Consider the following 22822-nt stretch of genomic DNA (forward strand, 5'->3'; position numbering starts at 1 on the left):
GGAGAAAGGGAGGGGAGCCTGGGCGTAGTTTCCACTGGGGACCTAGGGGGCATGTCTTCCCCACTTCCAGTTTTTGCCCTGCTACTTACAAAGCTAAAGGTTGTGGGAAAATCATGAAAAAGCGTAAGTCTACTTTTACTGCCCAGCTCTCATAATCTGGGTCTTTGAAACAAAACATCATATAATAATATTAATAGCTGATGACTCTGTAATGCTACAGCTATTTACATGGTTGTGCTACAGCCATTTCCATGGTTGTGGTACAGCCCTTTTCTGAATATGCTACTGTTTTTATGGTTATACTACAACCATTTCCATCTTTAAACTAAAGCCATTTCTATGATTTTTGTGGATACCCTACAGCCATTTCTCTGTTTACATTACAGCCACTTCCATGGTTATGTGACAGGCATTTAAGTGGTTATGCTACCAACATTAATAGTTTAACAAGCAACTATTTCCAGGGTTACAGTATAATTATTTCCATGTTGTGCTACAGTCATTAATAAGTTAAACAACAATGATTTCTGTAGTTACATAACAGCCATGTCTGTGGTTACTCAACAGCCATGTCTGTGGTTTCACTGCAACTATTTCCAGGGTTACACTGCACCCATTTTTGTGTAAACACTACAGCCATTTACATGGTTACTTGACAGCGATTCACACTGTTGTGCTACAGCCATCTCTATGGTTATCCAACAGCCACTTTTTTATACAGCTGCTGTTTTCATGCAGCCCTTAACAGCTTATGTAACAATTTTTCCATGGTTACTCGGCAACCATTGACATGGTTTCACTACAGCCTTTAACAAATTAAGCAACAATTATTTCCATAGTTACACTACAGCCATTTCCCTGGGAATAATGCTACAGTTTTTAGTTGCATTACTTGTCAATAAATGGCAACTGGTGACTGTTAGCTTATGTTGTCTGCTGCTAAATCTTCCCTGTAGAAAACAACAGCCTGGCCAGCTTAACCTGATCATGTTAGTAGACAGCTTATCTGGTTGACCAGCACATCTGTAAGTTTTTTCAAGTTTGATAACTTGAGCAAGCTGGCCGAGTAGCATGACCAGCATAAACCATCAAACATACCCTACACTGTATCATCAAGGTACAAATGAGATTAAAATGAGATTGTACACTAAAAATGTACAACAATGATTTTAAGGTCCAGTCATGTAACATAACTAACTTTTCCCCAAGATAAAGGTAGATATTTGTACCATTTTATAATCTAATGCTTAAAAAAAGAACAGTGAAATAAAAAGCCTGGAGTCAGAACAGGGAGTCAATACAATTTGACAAATATAATTGCACTGGAATTTGATACAGTTGTGTTCCCCATCTAATACTGAAGATGTACTCTTGAGGGCTCCACCTGTGACAAGAAAGGTACCATCCCAGTGATCATTTCATAGCTGCGTTTCTGAGCCTGCATGCAAGTCAGTCAACTAAACTGGTCAACCAGCTTAACCAAAGGGCTGATCCACATAGGGTGTGATTTTTCAGCTTGTCAACCACCTTGACCATCTGCTTGGACCATCAGCTTAGACCACCTGAAACCACACTGTCAAAAATAAAGGTACTAAACTATCACTGGTTTAAAACTTTAGGTTATGAAAAGATACAAATACATACTTTTTTCACTGGGAAACTTAAAATTGACCTTAAAACCACTGTTGTAGCTTTGAGGAAACATTTACATTGTTGGACCTTGACGAATGTAAAATGTACCTGCACAGAACCTTCATTTCTAACAGTGCAGCTACCAATATAAGCTGGCCTCAGCTTGATTTCCAACTTCACAGTGCTCCACCTCTTCTCAAACCAAAACCATGCCCTTGGAGGCGTAGACTGAGCTCTAGCTCCTCTGCTGCCTGTGTGTAAATGTGCGGGACCTTTAGAACAGCTGGCTGCTGAATATTGGAAGTCAGATGCCCTTGATATTCACTGAGGGGAGCTTGCCCTGCCACTCAGAACTAGTGCTACCGAGGTCACGACCTTTCCCTCTGCCTCCTCTCCGTGGTGTGTCTGCCAGGCAGGACGATTATGAGGAAGGCAACAAAAAAAGAGGACCCTGCTCTTGCAGGCTTTGATTGGATTGTACTGCTGGGCTCTGCGGGACACTGTTCATGTCCTCTCTGTGGTCCCTTCACATCCACATCCACATATCACATCACACGAGGGCCCGGCTGAACGGTGATGTAGCGCCACGTTCAGCTGATTCTGTTGTCCTTTTCAAAGAAAGCAATGCGCATTCCAGTGTGTTGCGGTGCACGTTTTCACAGCCAAATGAATTTTGGCATGACATGAAAGCATCTGAGTGTGAAAATGCAGCATTCGAACGCTCTTCACTATCTGTAATTCGGTTTATTCTAAATCCACCCATGTACAAGACTTCTGCATCACAAACATTAATTTAGTGCCTCAAAGGCTCACTCTACACGTACACAAAATGTTATTTGATAGGAAATGTGATGTGAAATGTCTTGTGGTGGGACCTGGACAGCAAAGCATTTCCCTTTTTCACACTGCACTGCTCCTTTGATGGAGCTCAACTCAACGCGAGCCATGATAGCGAAAGCGCAGGACGGGAATTTCCCATTATATCTGACACATTTTAAATATAGCACCCGATGCTGCACACCCAGAGATAATGTATCATGCTGATAGCATGCTAACTAAACTTCATATTACCCCCTACGTCCATACATTACACGCCGCTGGGTTAATAAATGCCTTGCTTTTATTTATGACCCCTTTTTGTAGTATAGAGAAATTAACATAATCACCTCCGATGATTTTATTCTGGCCATAAATACTCCTTAATTCCCTCCTTCCTTTCTTCCTGCTATCACTGTTATTTTAACTCATTCTTTTCAGGCGTTTAAAACTTCAAATGTCAGGCTTCAGCTTACACCGCAAATCAAAATGAATTTTTGCATCTAAACCGTCTCGCAGCCTGAATTGTGGGTAGAGCCATTAGTCAAATTCGATCAATGAAGATTAAACCCTTTAATGAACAGATATTAGCATTCTGAACCCTTCTGCTAGACGGTTCTGGGTTATTTATGACCTTACAGCATTTAGTTTCTAATCCAACACATCTGGATCTAATCAGCAGATGCCCTTGATGACCTTCAGTTGCTTGCTGTGGTATTTTAGATTGGGGATGAAACAAAACTCTTCAGTTAAAAACATGAGCAGGTCTGGACAGCTGAAAGACTGAAACATTTCAATTCCAGCTTTTTAAAAATGCGTTGGGTCCCACTTTACATTAAGCATCTCTAATAACTGCATAGTTATACATTAATAATGCAACAGCAGCACAGCTACTGATGTATTCGCTGCTGTCTATGGATTGCATTAATATATCTTATGTAAATGTACATCTGGAACTTCAGTTTTACTCAAGTATCTAAATATATATATATATATATATATATATACACCGCTCAAAAAAATAAAGGGAACACTTAAACAACACAAGTCCAAGTAAATCAAACTTCTGTGAAATCAAACTGTCCACTTAGGAAGCAACACTGATTGACAATCAATTTCACAGCTGTTGTGCAAATGGAACAGACAACAGGTGGAAATTATTGCCAATTAGCAAGACACACTCAATAAAGGAGTGGTTCTGCAGGTGGGGACCACAGACCACTTCTGAGTACCTTTGCTTTCTGGTTGATGTTTTGGTCAGTTTTGAAAGTTGGTGGTGCTTTCACACTCGTGGTAGCATGAGACGGACTCTACAACCCACACAAGTGGCTCAGGCAGTGCAGCGCATCCAGGATGGCACATCAATGCGAGCTGTGGCAAGAAGGTTTGCTGTGTCTGTCAGCGTAGTGTCCAGAGACTGGAGGTGCTACCAGGAGACAGGCCAGTACACCAGGAGACGTGGAGGAGGCCGTAGGAGGGCAACAACCCAGCAGCAGGACCGCTACGTCCTCCTTTGTGCAAGGAGGAACAGGAGGAGCACTGCCAGAGCCCTGCAAAATGACCTCCAGCAGGCCACAAATGTGCATACGTCTGCACAAACGGTTAGAAACCGACTCCATGAGGATGGTATGTACCAGTAGTATCAGCATCATTAGCAGTGAAGTTAGCATTAGGCTAAACTAGGCTAGACAATGATTGCAATAATCAATGAGCAGCAGACTAACAAAAGCTGTATCAGTAAAACGTAACAGTAAAACAGCTGTATCAGTAAAAAGCTGTATCAGTAAAAAGTAACAGTAAAACAGAGCTGTATGAATGACAGCAAGTGGCCAAAACCAAGTTGGAACCACTGACTGTATATTTCAGTCATGGGGGGGCTGAAGTCTTGAACAGTTTGATAGTTTGATAGTAAACATGATTCAACTGATAAAACATGATTCATGATTTAACATAATTAGAAGTTAATTGCTAGATTTATTAGGTGTGTTAAGAGCAGGAAAATCACCAAACTCTGCTGGCCACTGGTCCTCCAGGACCACTGTTTGCAACCCTGGGGATGTAGGACATAAATACACTAATTGGTTGGCACTTGCAGCCACTGCTGCTCTCACTGGATGTCACAATGATGAAAAGTGGAAATTGTGTTCGCTGTGGAAAGTTGTTGAAAGTATATTCATTGTTCATTACTTTAATCATTTGACAGTCAAAGTCAAAACAAAACTTCCAAAATGGTGGCAGCACAGTTGTGACGTCATTGGAATACTATCAATACAGGCATGTACCAGTAGATTCAGTACTTTCCCCAGTACTGAATCTTCTGTTGGTCATTTCTTCTCCATTTGGCAATGCAAGACAAATGCTGGCACAGTGCCATAAGATCTGATATGATTCTTTTTTGCTTTCCAAAGAGGAAGTTTGATTTCATTGTCTGTGGAGTTATAAAGACCCAAAACAGATGCATGTCCACTAATAAAGCACCAACATAAATGTCTATATGTTAATTTTTCCTTTAAAATGAAGCATTTTGGAACATCTATTTCAGTGGAGTAGCTTGTATTTTGCCATTTACAAGCTAATGTTCTGTATCCCCTGTCTGATGGAAGTAAAGTGAAGAAAGATTATAGTGGAAGGTTGGAGTCTTGTACTATTCTCAGAGCTGTATTGTCAAGGTCTAAAATAACCTTGTTGTTGAGATTTGACAAGTTGTATGTAGGGAGGCCTGTGATTTTTAAGGCAATATGTGTGATGCATGTCAGTTTCCACATTGGGAAAAGAAGAAAAAAACCTGAACAAAACACAATTGGCTCAATTATTTTATACATGGACAAGAGTTAAAAAAGTGCTGCAGATAGTGCCTTTGGCTTTCTAATGGTAGAAATGGACCCTAACTGTCACAGCTACAATAACAAAGCAGCAGTTTGTCCAGGGTACTCAGATGTTTCCTCTGTTTACTTTCATTCTCCATATGGACCACGGATTGCTGTTCCACATTGGGGGATGGTCTTTGCTGTAACACAGACACAGTTTTTAGTCATTGCCTTGTAGTGATGGGGGCAGAATAAGAAGAAAGAGCAGAATGGCTTGATTAGTTCTCTTCTAGAACCCGCAAATGTCGTGTTTTGGATGTGGGTATGCTGGTCAACCAGCAGGACCATGCCAGGTGACCAGCTAAACAAGATGTTTAGCATCCATGGCTCCCCCCAAAAATTAAGATCTGATTTATTTCATGGCAAAAGTTGAAATAATTGACCCCTTGATAAAAATGTTCCTTTACCAATGTGGTCTTTGGAACATTGCCGCTTGCAATGGTGGAATTTTCCCTTGCGGCTCCTTTGAAGGCATTGCAATACCTCGATTATCATTATCCATCTAGTGCCAATGTAGACGCAGAAAATAAACTGTTATGTGGTTGGATGCATGTTGGATTTATTGAATATTGGTTGTCGAAAAACCTAATAGCCTTGCTGATTAGTATGGCCTGATTCCTCCTAGCTGGAACACAGCTAGATAAGCATGGCTTTGGCTTACTTGCAGCTTCCAACCCACCATATCTATGTACTAAATCTCAATTACTCTCTATCCTTTTAGCTTCATAACTTCCATGAGTTGTCCACACCATGTTAGCCAACTACAAGGTCAGTACTTTGGCCAACTATTTTGTGCTAAAAGATTCAGTAATCCTGTAAAGGGTTACCAATCTGTTTCTCTGTGCACCAAGAGACAACCATTTCCTTAGTGGAGATCTAATTACTGAAGCATTTGTGTTAGCTGAATTTAACAACGGTACCATTAAAGGTCATTCGGCTGTAAACAAATTGCATGGACCACAAACACAGAGACAGCGCTAGCATGCAATTAGTCCTCAGACCCCTCTTTCAAGTGTCTTGGCTCCTTAAGGGGAGCAAGCGACTGCACTTTGTTCCTGTGTATCATTATCTAAGGGGTGGTGAAATTTAAACCATCTTTTCTGTTACTTTGTGCACTAATAATGAAATGGAAGCTCACATCAGCCTTTCGCAGTCATGTAAGAGTGAAAGCGTGTGCATGAGTGAACGTGTGACTGGAGGGCTTGTGGGAGAAAGCAGGATGAAGACCGTGAGTGAGGTGGGCAGGCTTTTGAAACCATCAGAACAGCAATTCTGAGATTGAAACAGGTGCAACATACTATTATGTCCTGAGGGGAACGGTGCTTTGATGTGCTCAAAAGGAACCATTGTTGCCTGTAAATGTATCTGTCTCCCGCTCTCTCTCTTTCTTTCTCTCTCTCTTTCTCGCTCGCTCGCTGTCTTTTTTCCCTTTGAGAGTGACAAATCAATCTCGATGCAGTCCAGTCCGTCTTTGCCTTTTTCAGTGCTGCTCATTGAGATTAATGAAAAAGAATGCCCCACGAAGAGGGTGTATTGATCAAATGAGACTAGAGAAATGTAACACAATGTCTAGAATATCAGTCTAAGAAACAAGCCATTTGCAACCTTTTGAGCTTAATTTTTAAATTCCTTTTTAGAACATCTTTTTTTTGTGGGTAAATAATAATGATCACATGCATTTTTGACTAGACATACAGATCAGTGGCAAATTAAAAGTGGAAGTTGTAAGATTTGTAGTTTAAAACATGGCAAAATGAACAAAAATGAATGAATGTGAAGAAAAAAACAGTTTTGATGCAATGTCAAAGACATCTAAGAATCCTGTTGCAGATATATCTGCTGGAGTTAGCACGCTAACCAGCCTGCCCTGGCCTATTCTGTCTCATAATACCACTTTGTACCTTGGGAGCTGATAGAGAGTCATTGTAGCGTTGAGTCTGGCCGCAGTCCAACATGAGAGGATGATGAAGTAATACAGCCCTGAGGGTATATTCTAACCTCTGCTCAATCATGTTGAAGGTACTGCCCCCTGTTAGACCATATAAGGATGGGTAGACAATGGAAGAGAACAGTAAATGCAATGATGGCTGAACATTGGACAGGGATAAGGTTTGATGCTGAATTTCTTCTGGACTGGTAAGTAGGTGGAGGATTGAAGAGGAAGGTGTGACTGTACATTTCCTTGAGTCTTATGATACAAATGGACACCAAAACTTTCTGGTGATGTGTTACCCCCTTTTTGTTTGGAGCGTGGAGTACAATTCAACAGATTGCATCATCTTACATATTGCTCCCTTATAGAGAAACACTGCTCATCTGGCTACTGTGTCAGCGGTCTGTCCACAGTTACATAAAGAGGGATATTACAGTAGGATTGCAGTGCACTCCACAAGAGAGTGGGTGCATGTGTGGCGTATAACATGAGCATGGTATGGGCCTGAATGCCTGACCCCTACTGTAAGAAGGTCAGGTGGCTCTATTATACTATGGGGACATTTTGTTGTTGCCCAAATTTGGGGAAATATCTTTAAGATATTTGGCTTGTGGTGGCCCAACACATTGCTAAGACACTTGGTTTTGCTTTTCCTTTGTGATCCATATGTATATGGTGATACAATATGTGTTGTGTTATTATGAATAACACCTACAACCAAGTTTTTCATGGTATTGTGGTTAATTGTGAGTGTAGATTTGATGGTAACCAAATAATTTAAAATTTTTGCTTCTTGTCTTACAAAAAATTTTTGTATAGTCTTCCTTCTATATATGTACCACGATAATGGATGTTTACATACCCTACATGGACACCACGTGGACTTAGCTTAGTGGATTTGGCTATTTCAGTCACACTCATTGCTAACAGGCACGTGATGAAGTATACAGCCATGCAACATCCATGCACTGTAAGTAAAAGTGGTGAACATGGTACACAATAAGAATGCTAAGTACTGAAGCACGTAACATATAGAAATTGTCCTAACTTGCAACATTCACTATCAAGTTCCCAACTAACTCTGTAAGCAACATCAGAACAAGAAATGTTCACGATTTTGGTTTTAATTCCTGAGCAACCACACCAAAGCCTGAAATCATCACATTCAATGCCAAGTGCTGGCTGGAGGGGTGTAAAGCACACTGCTATTCGTCTCTGGAGCAATAGAAGCATTCTCTTGTGTGATGAATCATGCTTCACCATCTGGCAGTCTGATGGACGAATCTGGGCAGTGGAGGAGCACACTATCATCTTGAATGAATAAAGCCAACTCTAAAGTTTGGTAGATGAGGAGTAACAGTCTGGGACTGTTCCCTTAGTTCCAATCAAGGGGAATCTTAAAGCAACAGCAAACAATGACATTGCCCAGAGATGTATGCCTTTAGCTTTGTGACAACAATTTGAGGAAGACCATTTCCTGTTTCAGCATGACACAGCAAGGTCAACACAGAAAGTTTGCAGTGTGGAAGAACTTAACTGGCCTGCACACAGCCCTGACCTTATTCAACACCCTTGGGATAAACTGCCATGCCAACTGTGAGCCTGGCATTATCGACCAGCTCTTGTGGCTGCATGGAAGCAAAATCCCCCCAGTCATGTTCCAAGATTTGGTAGAATGTTTTCCCCAAAGACTGGAAGCAATAATAGCAGCAAGTATATGATCTACTTCATATTAAGACTCTTAAATTCAGAATGAAATGAAATGTGATGAAAAATGATTGCGTCTACACTCTTGCTTTGCCGAAAGATAAAACACCTTTACAGTTTTGCCATGGTTTTGTCCTTAGACATCAAACATATCATGATAGAACACTGCCCCATCCCTTGTCTGGACTGTTGGTGACTGGAAACGAGGCTCAAACCACAGAAACAAGATGCAATGATTAGCTGAGGAGATAGTAGTTTGGAGTCTGGGCACTGCTGGAAGGATCAGAACCGTCTGAGCAAACGGTCGCTGATGCCGTTCTTCTGAGCTAACACACAGCCCTAAGCATCAGAGTCCATTTTCCTTTGGACTCTCACTGTTTAATCTTACTGCTCACTGTTACGAAACCAGAAAAACATCCGAGCGAAAGCTGCTTTTTTTATACTGATAATGTAGAAGCAACTCTTATCTTATGCTTTTCTTGTATTTGAGTTTTTTCCTCTGAATAAATGGGTTCATTTTACAAACCAACCATATTTTTTTATATAACATGTCTTGAAATTGAGAGTTACACATAAAAAGATATTTTTATTATGTTCCATTATGACTTACCGATTTGGACTATAACAGAATACATGTAATCCCACTATAATCAAGGTACTGAAAAGGTAATTAGGCAGTAATCAGATTACAGGTGTATTCAAATTGATTGAGTACTAGCAGGAATACATTTAAACCATTTGCACAGCCAAACTGACCAGATGGTTGTGTCTTAGCCAACTGTAACAAATGTCTAAAGGTTTGTTCTCTGATTCACCTCATATTATGCTGCATTTCCAAAAGCATCTCAAACTGGGCTACAAGCATACAAGCTACAAGCACTGGCCAATAGAAATGCTCCAAAATTACTTTGCGGCCACAGCGATGATATAGAACAAACAAGACTCAATACATTCATGCAAGACCTGGTAACCCACCAAATACAATCCACTTGTTTGAGGAAGGATTAAGACAAAGAAAGTGAAATAATTCGAGTTCAAAAAATGATTAAAAGATAATGAGCCTCTGGTAACACTCCAGTTACATTTGTAAGCATGTATAAACACATTCATAACATGTTATAATACATTCATAAGGCACTCATAACCATGGCTATAAATATTTATAAATATAGATTACATGTTATTTCCATGCATACATTTTGTATTTGTATGTCCAAGCTGGGACTGACTTCTTTGGCACTGATAGTATAAGATGTTATTAACACTACTTATAATGCATTATATTAACAATTCATAATGTATAATAAACAAAGCTGTGAAGTGTAAATAGTGTAATGCACATTTATAAGTATTAATAACCATGTTTACAATGCCTTATGAATGCTTTATAACATGATATAAATCTGTTTATAGATGCTTACAAACGTGCCATTCATAGAAAGTGTTTCTGAGACCTTTAACAACCACCTGCAAGACCTGGTGGACACAAAACTCACTCAGATAAACAGCACTTAAAGCTTTCATCTTTGAGAGAGAGGAGAAAATCAAGCTGCATCAGATCTGAAAACATCAGTGTTTCTGTCCATCCTTCCACTGTGAGAAGACGACTCAGCGCTATGGGACTGAAAGGATGTGTAGCTGTCAAGTGTTCAAGTGTTCAAGTGCTGGTGTTCTTAGAAAAATGGCCTGTCCACCAAAGAGTCCAGACCTCAACATCATTAAACGTGTTTGGGATTACTTGTATCGTGAGATACAAAAAGCCCAACTTCTAGGACTGAACTTTGTAGGTGTGGAAAAATATTCCAGCAGATTTCTTCCAAGTCTCCCCAAAAGAATGGAAGCTGTAATAAAGATGAAAGGTGAGCACAGCAAATGCGAAAACATGGGAAAGTACCTTTAGTTGTTAGGGGGTCTGAGTAATTTTTGGTCAAATAATTGATTCCTGTTTTTTTAAACTTTTTTCCTGACACTGAAAAACGAACAACTTGTACTTAATTGCCATTGACTGTAAATGAAAGAAACAAAGTGTGATCTCTGATCACAGTAGGCATGAATAATGAGTCTTTGTAAGTATCTGCTGTGAATTAAAGCAAACTAACTTTGCGTATCCCTGCTCGGTCATGCTTTTTTGTGTTTACTGCATGCCTGTGCCTCCCCACAAGTAACTGACAGTTTGCTGTAATCTCTCCCTCCCACGTAACTCTGCTAAACCACATCCTAAACACATACCCAGACAAAGTGCAGCGTAATACCTCTCCTCCGCCGCACACAAAGCTAATGCGGTACATCTGTCTTCAAAATTACTGTATGTGTCAGGTAGAGAAACTTTTCATTTGCAGAAAGCACACCATCGCCTTTTGTGTTCTGCTGCTAGGTAGTCCATTTACACAACATGCTGCCCTGCGTGCTGCTCAAATTGACTGTCTGGCAGTGTAAAACAAAATACGCCATCTTCAAATGAAAAGTTTCCTTGACACAGATTAAACAATGTCCCATAATACAAAGAACTTGTAAGGTAGCTAAAAATACTGCCTTTCAAGAGCCTGTCAATGCACAGACGCTCAAACGTACAGCTTTGTACATTTGATGGCTTGAAAAAAGCCCATTCCGCTTAAATGTCTTCCTCCTCAGTATATGGATGCATTTTAATTGCTGCGCTACATCAGAACAAAATGTTCTTTTCTGATACCAATCTAAATAAATTACCCTCTAATTAGCCATTATTTTTAGCCCTTTCCTTTGGTTTGGAAACAGCACGCTCTTAAAAATCATTCCATTCAACATATTTCAAGCTACTGCGTTAATTAGGCCGACTAGGCTGTTTTTGTGCAGTCTTTGTAAAATTTTAGTGGGAAAAAAAGACAGAAAAAGAAAGAAAAAAGAAATGGAATACAGTATTCGTGACAGGCTTTGGGGTTCAGGGTGTGCTTTGAGGGGCTGGATGAATAAAATAGCCCTGGTTGGTCAGAGGAGACAGACACACACTTCTTTGTTTGTCAGCTGCCAGTCTTGCACCAAAGTTGCACCTGGGACTCGTCTCCTGTGGCTGTGTTACTAAATTACAGCTAACACATCAACTCCCGGCCTGCGCGGGCCCGTCGAGACCCAGTCCACCGAGCCATCAGTATCTTACATAGTAGATCACTGTCAGCTCAAAAGTGACTGCTACAAATATCAGGCAACCCGGATGAAACAGTTTATCACATTTCATTGCTTTTCAATTGTGCTCCAAGACGAGGACGAGGTGATTTATTATTTATGTTTGCGCGGCCACCCTATCCTTCTCCTCCGAAGCGTCTGCTAAAAATACTCTGCTCATTTGGGACCTAAAAGAAGGATAACGACTCATCACCCCCCCCCCCCCAGTGCCCCGCCCCACAAACAGCTACAATATGTGCCAGTCCTAAATAAACTAGCTTTGAAGATATTTTCATTGTTTGTAAATGTGGACATGCGGGACCCTGTTAATCCTTACTTTGCATCTGGCCTGTTCTTCTGTCTACATGCTTGATTTATACAGGCGCTTATTAGAGGAACAATGCATAATGTTGCTGTGGGAGGTCCATTTATGGTACCAAGGGAGGAAATCAGAAAGAAAGGTCAGAGTGCTAGAGGGTCAGTTAGTAATTGGCATGTCAACTCCACACTAGGGCCTGACTGATATATCAGTTGGCCGATGCTGACAGGTTTACTGCTATCAGCAAAACACCTGCCAAGAACGATAATTAAACCATCACTATGTATGTTTTCTTTTGCTGAATTTTAAAGAGGTAGCATCACTAAATCAGGAGAAAACATGTTTTTCAGACCATGTCATATGTCTTTAAGTATTAATGCCACACCTACACTGTTAGAAATAAAGGTTCTGTCCAGGGATATTTTTCATTAAATACGTTCTTAGATACGTTTCACCAGGCGTAAGATATGTATTTGTACCTTTTCATAGCCTAACGTTTAAAACAGAGCAATAAAATAAGCTTGGAGATGAGATGCGGTGTGTGGAGTTAATACATCTTAGGAAATATAATTTCTCTGGATTACAATTATGTTTTACAATTACAATTATGTTCCCCGACTAAAGACACTGAGATGCACCCTTGAGGGTACCACCCCAATGACAACAGGAGCACTGCCCCAGTTACAGTTTAGTGCCTCAATTTCTGAGAGTGTACAGGCTCAAAAAGTAGATCCAGCATGATGTTTGTATCTCAAAGGCACAATGAGCATTACTCTATAGAAGATATGATGATAATAATTCACTTACATCCTTTGAAGACAATTCCGTCAAGTTTTCAACATGTTCGCAGTCATCAGAAAAGGGGTCCAAAGCACGGTTGATATTACAAAATGTTCTTCGGCATATTGCGTGAAGTTACACATTTTCACCAACTCCCCAAATCACAAAAGGTGTAACTATATTGTTTTGTTTTAAATTACACTAAATACATGAAGCGCATAGCCTTGCAATCTCAATCTCAATCATCAGACAAGCTGTAGAATGGGTCATGCTGAAGAGCTCAATGGCTAAAAATGCCACTGTCAGAGGATGCCACCACTGCCACAAGCCAGTCTGTGAAATTTCTGTCCTGTCCTGGTCAAAAATAGATGCTATTATTGGGAAATTGAAGTGTCCAGGAGCAACAACAGCTCAACCACAAAGAGGTAGCCCATGCAAACTCCAACCCGGTCTCACTCCCTATGCGTATGAAATCGTACGCAAAACTAAACACTGGGATGCGTACTCATGCGTACGCAGAGAGCTGCGTACAAATGTTACGCCGCTATCAAATACATGTAAATACTCGCCGATTCCCGACAAATCGATCCCTAGGCTATATTTAGGTGTCCAAACTGATCGTAGTATCTACTCTGTACAGTATATTAACGCAAACGCTAAAAAAAGATGAGACATTTGACGTTTTACGAGTTGAGAGAGAGAGACATAGAGAGAGATGCACTTACTGAGCGAATGCCTAGAATACAGTGGGATTCGGTCAGAATTCTTCACTAAAAAGACCAACATAATCGCTTTATTAAAACCCTTCCTGAGCAATGATGTCTGAGGTAAATATAAGCGTGCTATACACTGGAGCACAGTATGTTCAGGCCTGCCACAGAGTAAGGGACGGAGATACACACCAATGAGCACACACGTTATTATTAATTAATAATAATAATAGTATTAATATTAGTAATTAATATATTATTGATAATTCTGTTATTAATTAATAAACTATGAGAGTTTAATAGTTTCATAGTTTAGGGTTTGTTCGGTTTGTTTTTGGCTACTTTTTTCTGATGTGTGGAGACAAACGTAATTTTCACCTAAACGTATTCCTTCTTTTATTCTCTGTTTCTGGTTCTTCTCAGGTTCTGATATGCCTAAATGAACTGATTAGTATCCAAGCTCAAATAATGATGGATTTTACATCTTCAGAAGTGATGTGCGAGGTTGCCAATTTAACAAAGGAATTTACTTTTAGTCATTCTTGTTCGTTTTAGTTAACCTCACTTGTAACAGGAATTCATTCATAATAGACCACGTATGGAAACATCCCAATATATGTATGTATTTAGTTAACAAGAATGTGCTCAGACAAAGACTCTTACTGTGAAGTTCTGGTTGCATTGGTAAGGTTGCTATCCAATTTGAGCGCGATTGCGACCATCGATATCAAGGTTTTGAAGCAAAGATCGTTTAAGGGAGGGTCTAAGTTAGGGCACTACATTTCATACAGCCTCATTTATGAAAGCTAATGCATTGAAGTGAAAGTGAGCGCCCCCCATCTTTCGGACTGTGTGCACTTCCGCCCGATCCTCTGGACACGGAACCACAGCTCGCTTTTCCCTCCACACGGTGAGTGTGTAAGCAGTCCGGTGCTTAACTTGACTTCGTTTTAATAACAGACACATGCAATTCTGAATACATTAACAGTTTTTTTTCATTAATATAAACTTAAATAAAATGCAATATTAAGTAGGAGCTCGGTTTAACATCCCAAGAGTATAAGACAAATGTGCACAGTCTGGTCATGCTGCTAGCTAAACTAGTAAACTAGCTTAGATTAGCTAGCATGCCTTTAATAAACTTGAGATTTTAATCACTCTTCCTTTTGTAAGTATCGCAATTTCTATAAAGTTATGTTGCCCTGTGCACCATGTAGTAGTTTACTTTTGACATGCTAAGAATGCGTGTCGGTGTTTAACAGGTGAAAATGTTCTTTGCTAGCTAGCATTAGAGCTGGCCTAATTAGAGCATGTGCCTAATATGTATACCTAAATAATCCACAGGTCTACACTAACATTACTCAAACTGTATGTCCATTAATGAATGATATAGAAATGACATTACAGCTAGAGCTGGTTGATATGTGAATTGTGAAAACATGAGTAAGAAGTTTTCATGATACGTGGTAGTATTTAATAAATGAGTTAAAATATTTTCAGAGTATAAACGCACAATGATATTTTTTTAAACATTTCACACACTGTGCTCTACCAAATCTAGTTGGAGAGGCCTAATTACTTTTATTACTGACAGTATCTGCAATATGCTCCGAAAAATTATATGGTAACATTAAATGTTTTGACATCTATTTTTTTCTTTTCACAGACCTTTCAGATCCCTCCTCACATCCATCTATCTCTCTATCCTTTATAGCGACCCAACGACACTTTTAAGAGCCACTCGTCTGTCTGTCTATCCATACATCCGTTTATAATCTGATTATAGATAATCAATTTGTCTATCTACCTATCTGTTTGTCTATCTATATATCTATCTGTCTATCTCTCTATCTACTTACCTACCTACCTCTCTGTCGTTCTACCTTTTTGGCTTTCTTTCTGGCTGTTCATCTGTCTGTCTGGCTGACTGGATACCATGCCAGGTTCAACCCAAAAGACCTGCCAGTCATGCAAGGCACAAATAAATGTTGGCTGTAAACACTGCAAGCTGTGTGGGGCTTCTCAGCCCCAGAAAGTGAAATTGCAGCAGGCCAAAGACAAAGCATCAAAGGAATGGGCCCAAAAAATGTTGAATGGAAGAAACACCTCAAAGCTGATAAATTCCACCAATCTTCTAGTAAGTTAACTAATAATAACTAATCACATGGACTGTTTACATACATGGGTTTTGTAATACTACTAATATGTACTTATTGTTAACTTACAGCTCCACAAGTTTCACATGTTGGGTTATTACCCCCTTCTTCTTCTTGGGAGGAGGAAGACGAGGCAGGCCACAAATTTTAGGGCAGATGTTTTTTATCCTCAGCAGTTTTCTTCAGAAATGGAGAGGACATCAATTTCTACAATTCGTTTGCTGTATGAAGGTCTTCTAAAAGGCATGTTGAAATTAAGTGCATTGAGTATTTCACTCATTCATTTTCTGTGTCTCTCATATCTGCTTATCAAATCAGGAGGAATGAATGTTAATATGTCCTTCAAAGGACTGTAATTACTATAACATTACATTATAATAGTGTGGTATTATAATAACATTATAGTAATGTTTTTCTTCACGTAGTGGCTCTTAATCCAGAAGCCAACCCCAACTCTTCAAATGCTCCTGAGACCAACACCAGCTCTGCCCATACTCCTGAGACCAACACCAGCTTTTCACATGCTCCTGAGACCAACTTCAGCTGTTCAGATGGTCCTACAGAGAACCCCAGCTCTTCAGTTGCTCCCCTTCATACTGAACCTACATACACCTTAATTCTTACTCCTGTTACATCTGAAAAGGAAAATTCCACAGGTGAGACCCTTGCAAGCAAAGAACACAAAAGTTCCTGTCAGATGGTAATATTCACTATTATTACTCTTTCAGTTTATTACATTGAACTGTTAATGGTGTATCACTACGCTCATAAATGTGTTTTATATTTGTGTATTTACACAGTCATTTATACATTGTTTATAGATACATACAGATTAGTCACAAATTTAAGCAATAAACAATAAAAATGTTCATTTGTAAGGTGATCCCAAGCTGCTAGAAAAGTTTATTGCCCCTTGGCATAGATGCAACCACCTTTATAATCCAGTGATTATTCTGGTCAAAATGCATCATTCATGTATGTCTCTTAACTAAAATCAGTCCTTCTGAGAGTGAAAGCAAGTACCAAAAAATAATGCTTAACATTCACTGAATGTGTTTGCGGGTCCAGAATTCTATTTCTCACTCATATAACATAATTTATTAAGGTTTCTATAAAGTAACTGAGTTAGAACATAGATGTTCGTGAAGGCTACATTAACTGGACTTTTTATCTTACGCACTTACTATATGGGCAATAGGCCGACACAATTAATTTTTTATCTTTGTTGGTCCAGTATTGTTCCCTTTCTGTTAATGGAAATAGAAGAGGTTTGCTGATAAATTGTGCAGCACAATCTACACAACGGTCAATTACTGTAAACTTGTAAAATATATTGGCGATGTACTTGGCACCATGAATGAAACACGAGAGGTTTGTATTATCGGTCATGCATTCTGTGGAACTGTAGTTAATAAAATATTTTCCTCAACTTAGTGGTTCTTAATCTGGAAGTCAACCCCAGCTCTTCAGATGATCCTGAGACCAGCCCCATCTGTTCAGATGCTCCTGAGACCAGCCCCTTCTCTTCAGATGGTCCTGAGGCTAGCCCCAGCTTTTCAGCTCCTCCTGAGCCCCGCAGCAGCTCTTTAGATGAACTCAATCCAATTCTCTCCCCTGTTACATCTGGAAATGGGAATTCCACAGACAAGTACCCCTGCAAGAAAAGAACACAAGAAGTAACACCAAATGGTAAATTATTAGCTTCACTATACTTTTTAAGGTTATTGCATTGAACTGTAATCAGTCATTATGCAATAATACGACAGACAAAACAATCTAAGATTACATTTTCACTTTCAGCAGAGAGTTAGCAAAAACAGCTAGCCTCTTGTTTACCATGAAAACTTGATAGTCTGTTTAGTTGTTGAACAATGGCACCCATGCCCATCATTTGCCTATTAAGCAACTGACACCCGCAATGCAGACCTAGCCGTGTTTAAATATCCCATAAACTAGTAAAGTAGATGAATGAAACGTTTGTCAAATCGTCAAACAATTAGCACCCACATCGGTACAGTTAATAAAACTATTGTATCATTGGAAACAAATCTAACCTTTATTAGATTCGTATTTGTGTAATCATAATTTTATGTATGTATCTGTAATGTATATGTATATTCAAATAATAATTCTGATGAAGAAATAATGTTGTTATATTTGTCATTGTTTCAGATCACTCTTATTGAACTGCGAATGAAAATAAGTATTAGATTCCTTAACATTCACTGAAGGAACCAGCAGGTTCAGACTTGTAGTCTTCCCTCCTTAAACTTTATAATACCTTGGTTGTTTTGCATTGTTTTCTATGTAGCAACTGAACAACAATGACAGTGCAAGTGAGACAGTAGTTTCTCCAGGTTGGAACCACATGGGTGACCATGTGGTTTATTTGAGACATGAATAGAACACTGAGATGAAATGTGTTTATATGGCCTACTTGTTTTGAACTCATATGAAGCAGAAATAAAATGCAGGGTAACAATACATGTAAAAAAAATATTTAACACTACTATTTAGACTAATTTTATGTGTAGTTATATAGATGCATAGTTATATAGTTTGCCTGTTTACTTCTAAATAAGAGTTGTGTTGATGTCTTCACTCAGCCAGAATGCATTGATGTCACAACTCAGCCAGCTTGTGCTGCAGCGAAAATTTCGATGTCACAGCTCTAACTACTAATATGTTTTCTTTCATCTAGTGTCCAGCTCGACATTTAATCGTACTTTTCCCTGCAAGAAAAGAAGAATAAAGATCAACCCAAGTGGTAAAATCATATTCTCACAATCTGGGGTTCTATTGGGTTCATCTATTTAATTGAATTGATGTATAACTGAAATTGTAATTATTTTTACCTAGACTAGTTTATTTGATTATATTAAGAAGAATGTAATATTTCAGAAATATTTTCTCAGGTGCCTGAAACATTTGCATAGTACCAAATACTGGTGCATGCAGCTCAAAAATTATAATTTCATCAAAAAGTTCATTTATTTCAGTAATTCAGTTCAAAAAGTGAAACTTATATATTGTATAGATACATGACAAACATAGTGATCTATTTCAAGTGTTTTTCTTTTAATGTTGGTAATTCTGGCTTACAGTCAATGAAAACCCAAAAGTCATTACCTTAAAAAATTAGAATATTATATAAGACCAATTTTTAAAAAGATTTTTAATACAGAAATGACTACTGAAAAGTATGTACAGTATATGCACTCAACACTTGGTCAGGGCTCTTTTTGCATGAATTACTGCATCAGTGCGGCGTGTCATGGAGGCGATCAGTCTGTGGCACTGCTGAAGTGTTATGGAAGACCAGGTTGCTTTGATGGCTGCCCAAACCATCACTGATTGTGGAAACTTCACACTAGACCTCAAGCAGCTTGGATTGTATGCCTCTACACTCTTCCTCCAGACTCTGGGACCTTGATTTCCAAATGAAATGCAACATTTACTTTTAGCTGAAAACAAGACCTTGGACCACTGAGCAGCAGTCCAGTCCTTTTTGTCTGTGAACTGCCAGCTTCTTTAGCAATGACCTTTTGTGGCTTACCCATCCTTGTGGAGGGTGTCAACGACTGCCTTCTGGACATCTGTCAAGTCAGCAGTCTTTCCCATGCTAGTGTAGCCTATTGAACCAGACTAAGGGACCGCTTTAAAGGCTTAGAAAACCTTAATTTTCTGAGATAATAACGTTTGGGTTTTCATTGACTGTAAGCCATGAACATCAACATTAAAAGAAATAAACGCCTGAAATAGATCACTACGTTTGTCTATCTATACAATATATGGCTTACACTTTTTGAATTGAATTACTGAAATAAATCAACTTTATGATGAAATTCTAATTTATTGAGATGCACCTGTACATTACAAACACTGGATATCTGGTAGGTTTACAGCAAAAGGTTGGCCCTGAGTACTAGAACCACTGCATTATAGGACATTGCTTTAATTAATCTAAATATATGACTACATACATTAACAAAGCTGGTCATAATGAAATTTGTACTGTTTGTACTTTAGAATGCCCTGTCCACACTATGGCTGACACCTACCCAGTCCAAAAAATTTTATCACAGAGGGTATCAAAAGAGGTGAGTGATCATTGTTTCAGTGTATAAGATAAGATAAGATAACACTTTATTAATCCTGAAGGAAATTGCAGATCCTGAAGGAAATTCATCTTTTGAATGCAAACTGAGATAAAGGGTCCTATTTTTATGATGTGTTAGGATAAACACATGCACAGTGGGAAAAAATATAGGCTATATTCCAAAATGAATGTCTCATCGTCACAAATCATCTACGTATCCAATCCAAGAACACATTAAAAGTAATTCAGCTCTGACTTAAGACTCAGTTCTACCCTGGTATAAACATGTTTAAAGCTACAGGTGTTCTCTGAATGTCTGGTACACCAAACACCCTGATGAGGTAAAATATTATGACCACATGCCTTATATGCTGTTGACCAAATGCCGCATGCCACCACAGTAGCTCCAACATGCTGAGGCAAGGCCTCTGAAGGTGCTCCGTGGTATACGGTACCCAGACATTAACTGCAAATCCTTTGCATCCTGTAAGTTGCAAAGTAGAGCTGCTGGATAGGACCTGCTGTTGCAGTACATCACAAATGCTTAATGTGATGTCACAAATGATTAAGCACAGATGCTTAATCTGCTTAAGATCTGGAGGTCAGGGAACTCTTTTGCATGTTCCTCAAACCGTTCCCAAACGGTGTGCAGTGTGGCAGGATGCATTATTAGGAGTCATCCTGAAAGATATCACTGCCATCAGGGAACCTGTACCTGACCCATAACAATGTTTAGGGAGGTGGAATGTGTCAAATTGAGCAACCCTCAGACAACCTTCTTTCATTGTTCCAAGGTATGATTCTCATGACGCATTGTGGGCGCATGGGACAAGCCTGGACACTCTGACAGGACTTTAGCTACAGCTAAACAGCCACATATAAGATAAGATAGCCTTTTATTATCCCACAGGGGTAAATTTGCAGTAAGGTGCAATACATTGTGTAGCTAGTATTAAATGTTTTTTTTTTTTTATTATTATTTGTGACCCAGTAGCCCAGACAATATAGCCTTCATTGTCTCATCAATGAGCTTTGAGCACCCAACACCTTCTTGCAGGTTTGTGATTTGCCATTTCTGAGATGCTCCAGATGCCCAGGCTTCTGATGATTTGGTCACTCAGGTCTTCAATCTTGCCGATTTCTCCCTAGAACCAACATGCTGACTATGAGAAGCAACTGTTCAGTTGTAATGTATCACAAACCTTGACATGCGTCACTGTCATAATATCGGTGTTTGCTTCATCTGTGAGTGGTCATAATGTTTTTTACTTTGAGGTGTATAAATCTTGTGATTTTATGATGAGTATTATCTTGAAACTGATGCTGTTTATTGTTCTGTCTTTGAGATGACAATATTTGTAGCCAAGTCCTAGACTGAATGAAACCACTGTGGTATTGTGTGTCGATTCAGCATAATGTCTTAGAAGATGTTGTGGTGTATTTGTAGCGAGACCAGGTCAGTAACACTGTAATTGGACTGTGGAGTGTAATGAATAATTTATATTTCATCATAGGGCACAAAAGAGGTCAAAGTCCGTTGGCAGCAGTGTTCTGGGTGGTATGTGAACTTTGTCATTTGTGATTTAATTCTGAAATTAAAATGTGAAAGTTTATGTACTTACATAAGCAAGTCACTGCGGAGGATAGAGAGGATTACAAGGCTCATTTCTATTCACACTCCGATTTATAAGAATGTATTTTACGTAATGTGATGTCTTATATTTTGTTTTCTTTTTTTGCAGTGGCATCAAGTGGAAAGACACATGGGAGCCTTTCAACGAGATATTCCCGTAGTAATGATTTGAAATAATACTCTAAATTATTCATTTTGGAATTTTGATGTTTAGCATAACTATTTCTAGGTGATGTGTTATTTATTCATCATTACCCTTGTCATTCATAAGGTTATTATTGTTCAATAAAGATATTGTGCAACATCTTAAAACAATACTTGTATGTGGAATTAAAGTGTTTACCCCACACACCTTTTCTTTACCTACATATCACTTAAAATTGATATAATATTGTAAAACTTCATGTTGTATTTCTAATTGTTCTTAACTTGTAGCACCACATTCTCAGAATCAGTCATGTTCGCAATTTCAGTGATACACTATATTGTCTGTTTTGCCAAAAGTAACAATCAAAACTTTTGGTCATACAATTACCTGCAGAAAGCTCTGGGGCATTGTTGGGTCATTATCACTTATTTTATTGATTAGTCAGTCACATGCTTACACCAACATTAGATTTGTAATGATTTTCACTTATTCTAAAACATCATTATACTTTAAAATTAATGGTTGGGTTATTTTTGTACCATGAAGTGTATTGCGCAGGTTTATAGACATGGCCCTGTTCTACACTGGCTGTGTACTTCAACATAAACGATAAAGTTGTGTAATGATAAAAACAGATCAGTAACACGATTGGATATAAAAGAGCATCCCAGAGTTTCAGAAGTAAATAAGGAAATCATGGACATGGATCATCATCCGGGCTAGAGGAGGAGAGGGACCATCTGGTTTGTCATCGGAACACAAAAGGCCAGCATGCATGGTGGTATGTGGTAGAGGGCTAAGTGGATAAGTGCATATGGCATTTGGCATTGTGCACAGTTTGGCAACGACAAATGACATTTGATGCATTGTGAAAGGAAAAATAG

The 22822-nt window shown here is 39.0% G+C and overlaps 1 protein-coding gene across 1 annotated transcript; it reads left to right on the forward strand.

Moving 5' to 3' along the window:
- The first annotated feature begins 14178 nt into the window (after positions 1-14178).
- On the forward strand, positions 14179-22086 carry LOC119265093 (putative uncharacterized protein DDB_G0290521). The gene is made up of 8 exons (XM_037544555.1): positions 14179-16039; positions 16130-16301; positions 16484-16714; positions 17493-17747; positions 18760-18825; positions 20088-20158; positions 21672-21715; positions 21900-22086. Exons 1-8 carry the CDS (start codon positions 15839-15841, stop codon positions 21949-21951), a joined length of 1092 nt encoding a protein of 363 aa, XP_037400452.1. The 5' UTR covers positions 14179-15838; the 3' UTR covers positions 21952-22086.
- The last annotated feature ends 736 nt before the right edge of the window (positions 22087-22822 follow it).

Source organism: Pygocentrus nattereri, chromosome 14 (genome assembly GCF_015220715.1).
Source record: "Pygocentrus nattereri isolate fPygNat1 chromosome 14, fPygNat1.pri, whole genome shotgun sequence".
In the NCBI taxonomy this organism is placed as follows: Eukaryota; Metazoa; Chordata; class Actinopteri; order Characiformes; family Serrasalmidae; genus Pygocentrus; species Pygocentrus nattereri.

What these genes read in the sequence shown, in the direction of transcription:
- LOC119265093 (XM_037544555.1), top strand. Translation starts at nt 15,839, where the DNA reads ATGCCAGGTTCAACCCAAAAGACCTGCCAGTCATGCAAGGCACAAATA. An exon ending in TAAATTCCACCAATCTTCTA is followed by an intron (nt 16,040 to 16,129) that starts GTAAGTTAACTA and finishes GTTAACTTACAG; the next exon opens with CTCCACAAGTTTCACATGTT. An exon ending in TGGCAGCAGTGTTCTGGGTG is followed by an intron (nt 21,716 to 21,899) that starts GTATGTGAACTT and finishes CTTTTTTTGCAG; the next exon opens with TGGCATCAAGTGGAAAGACA.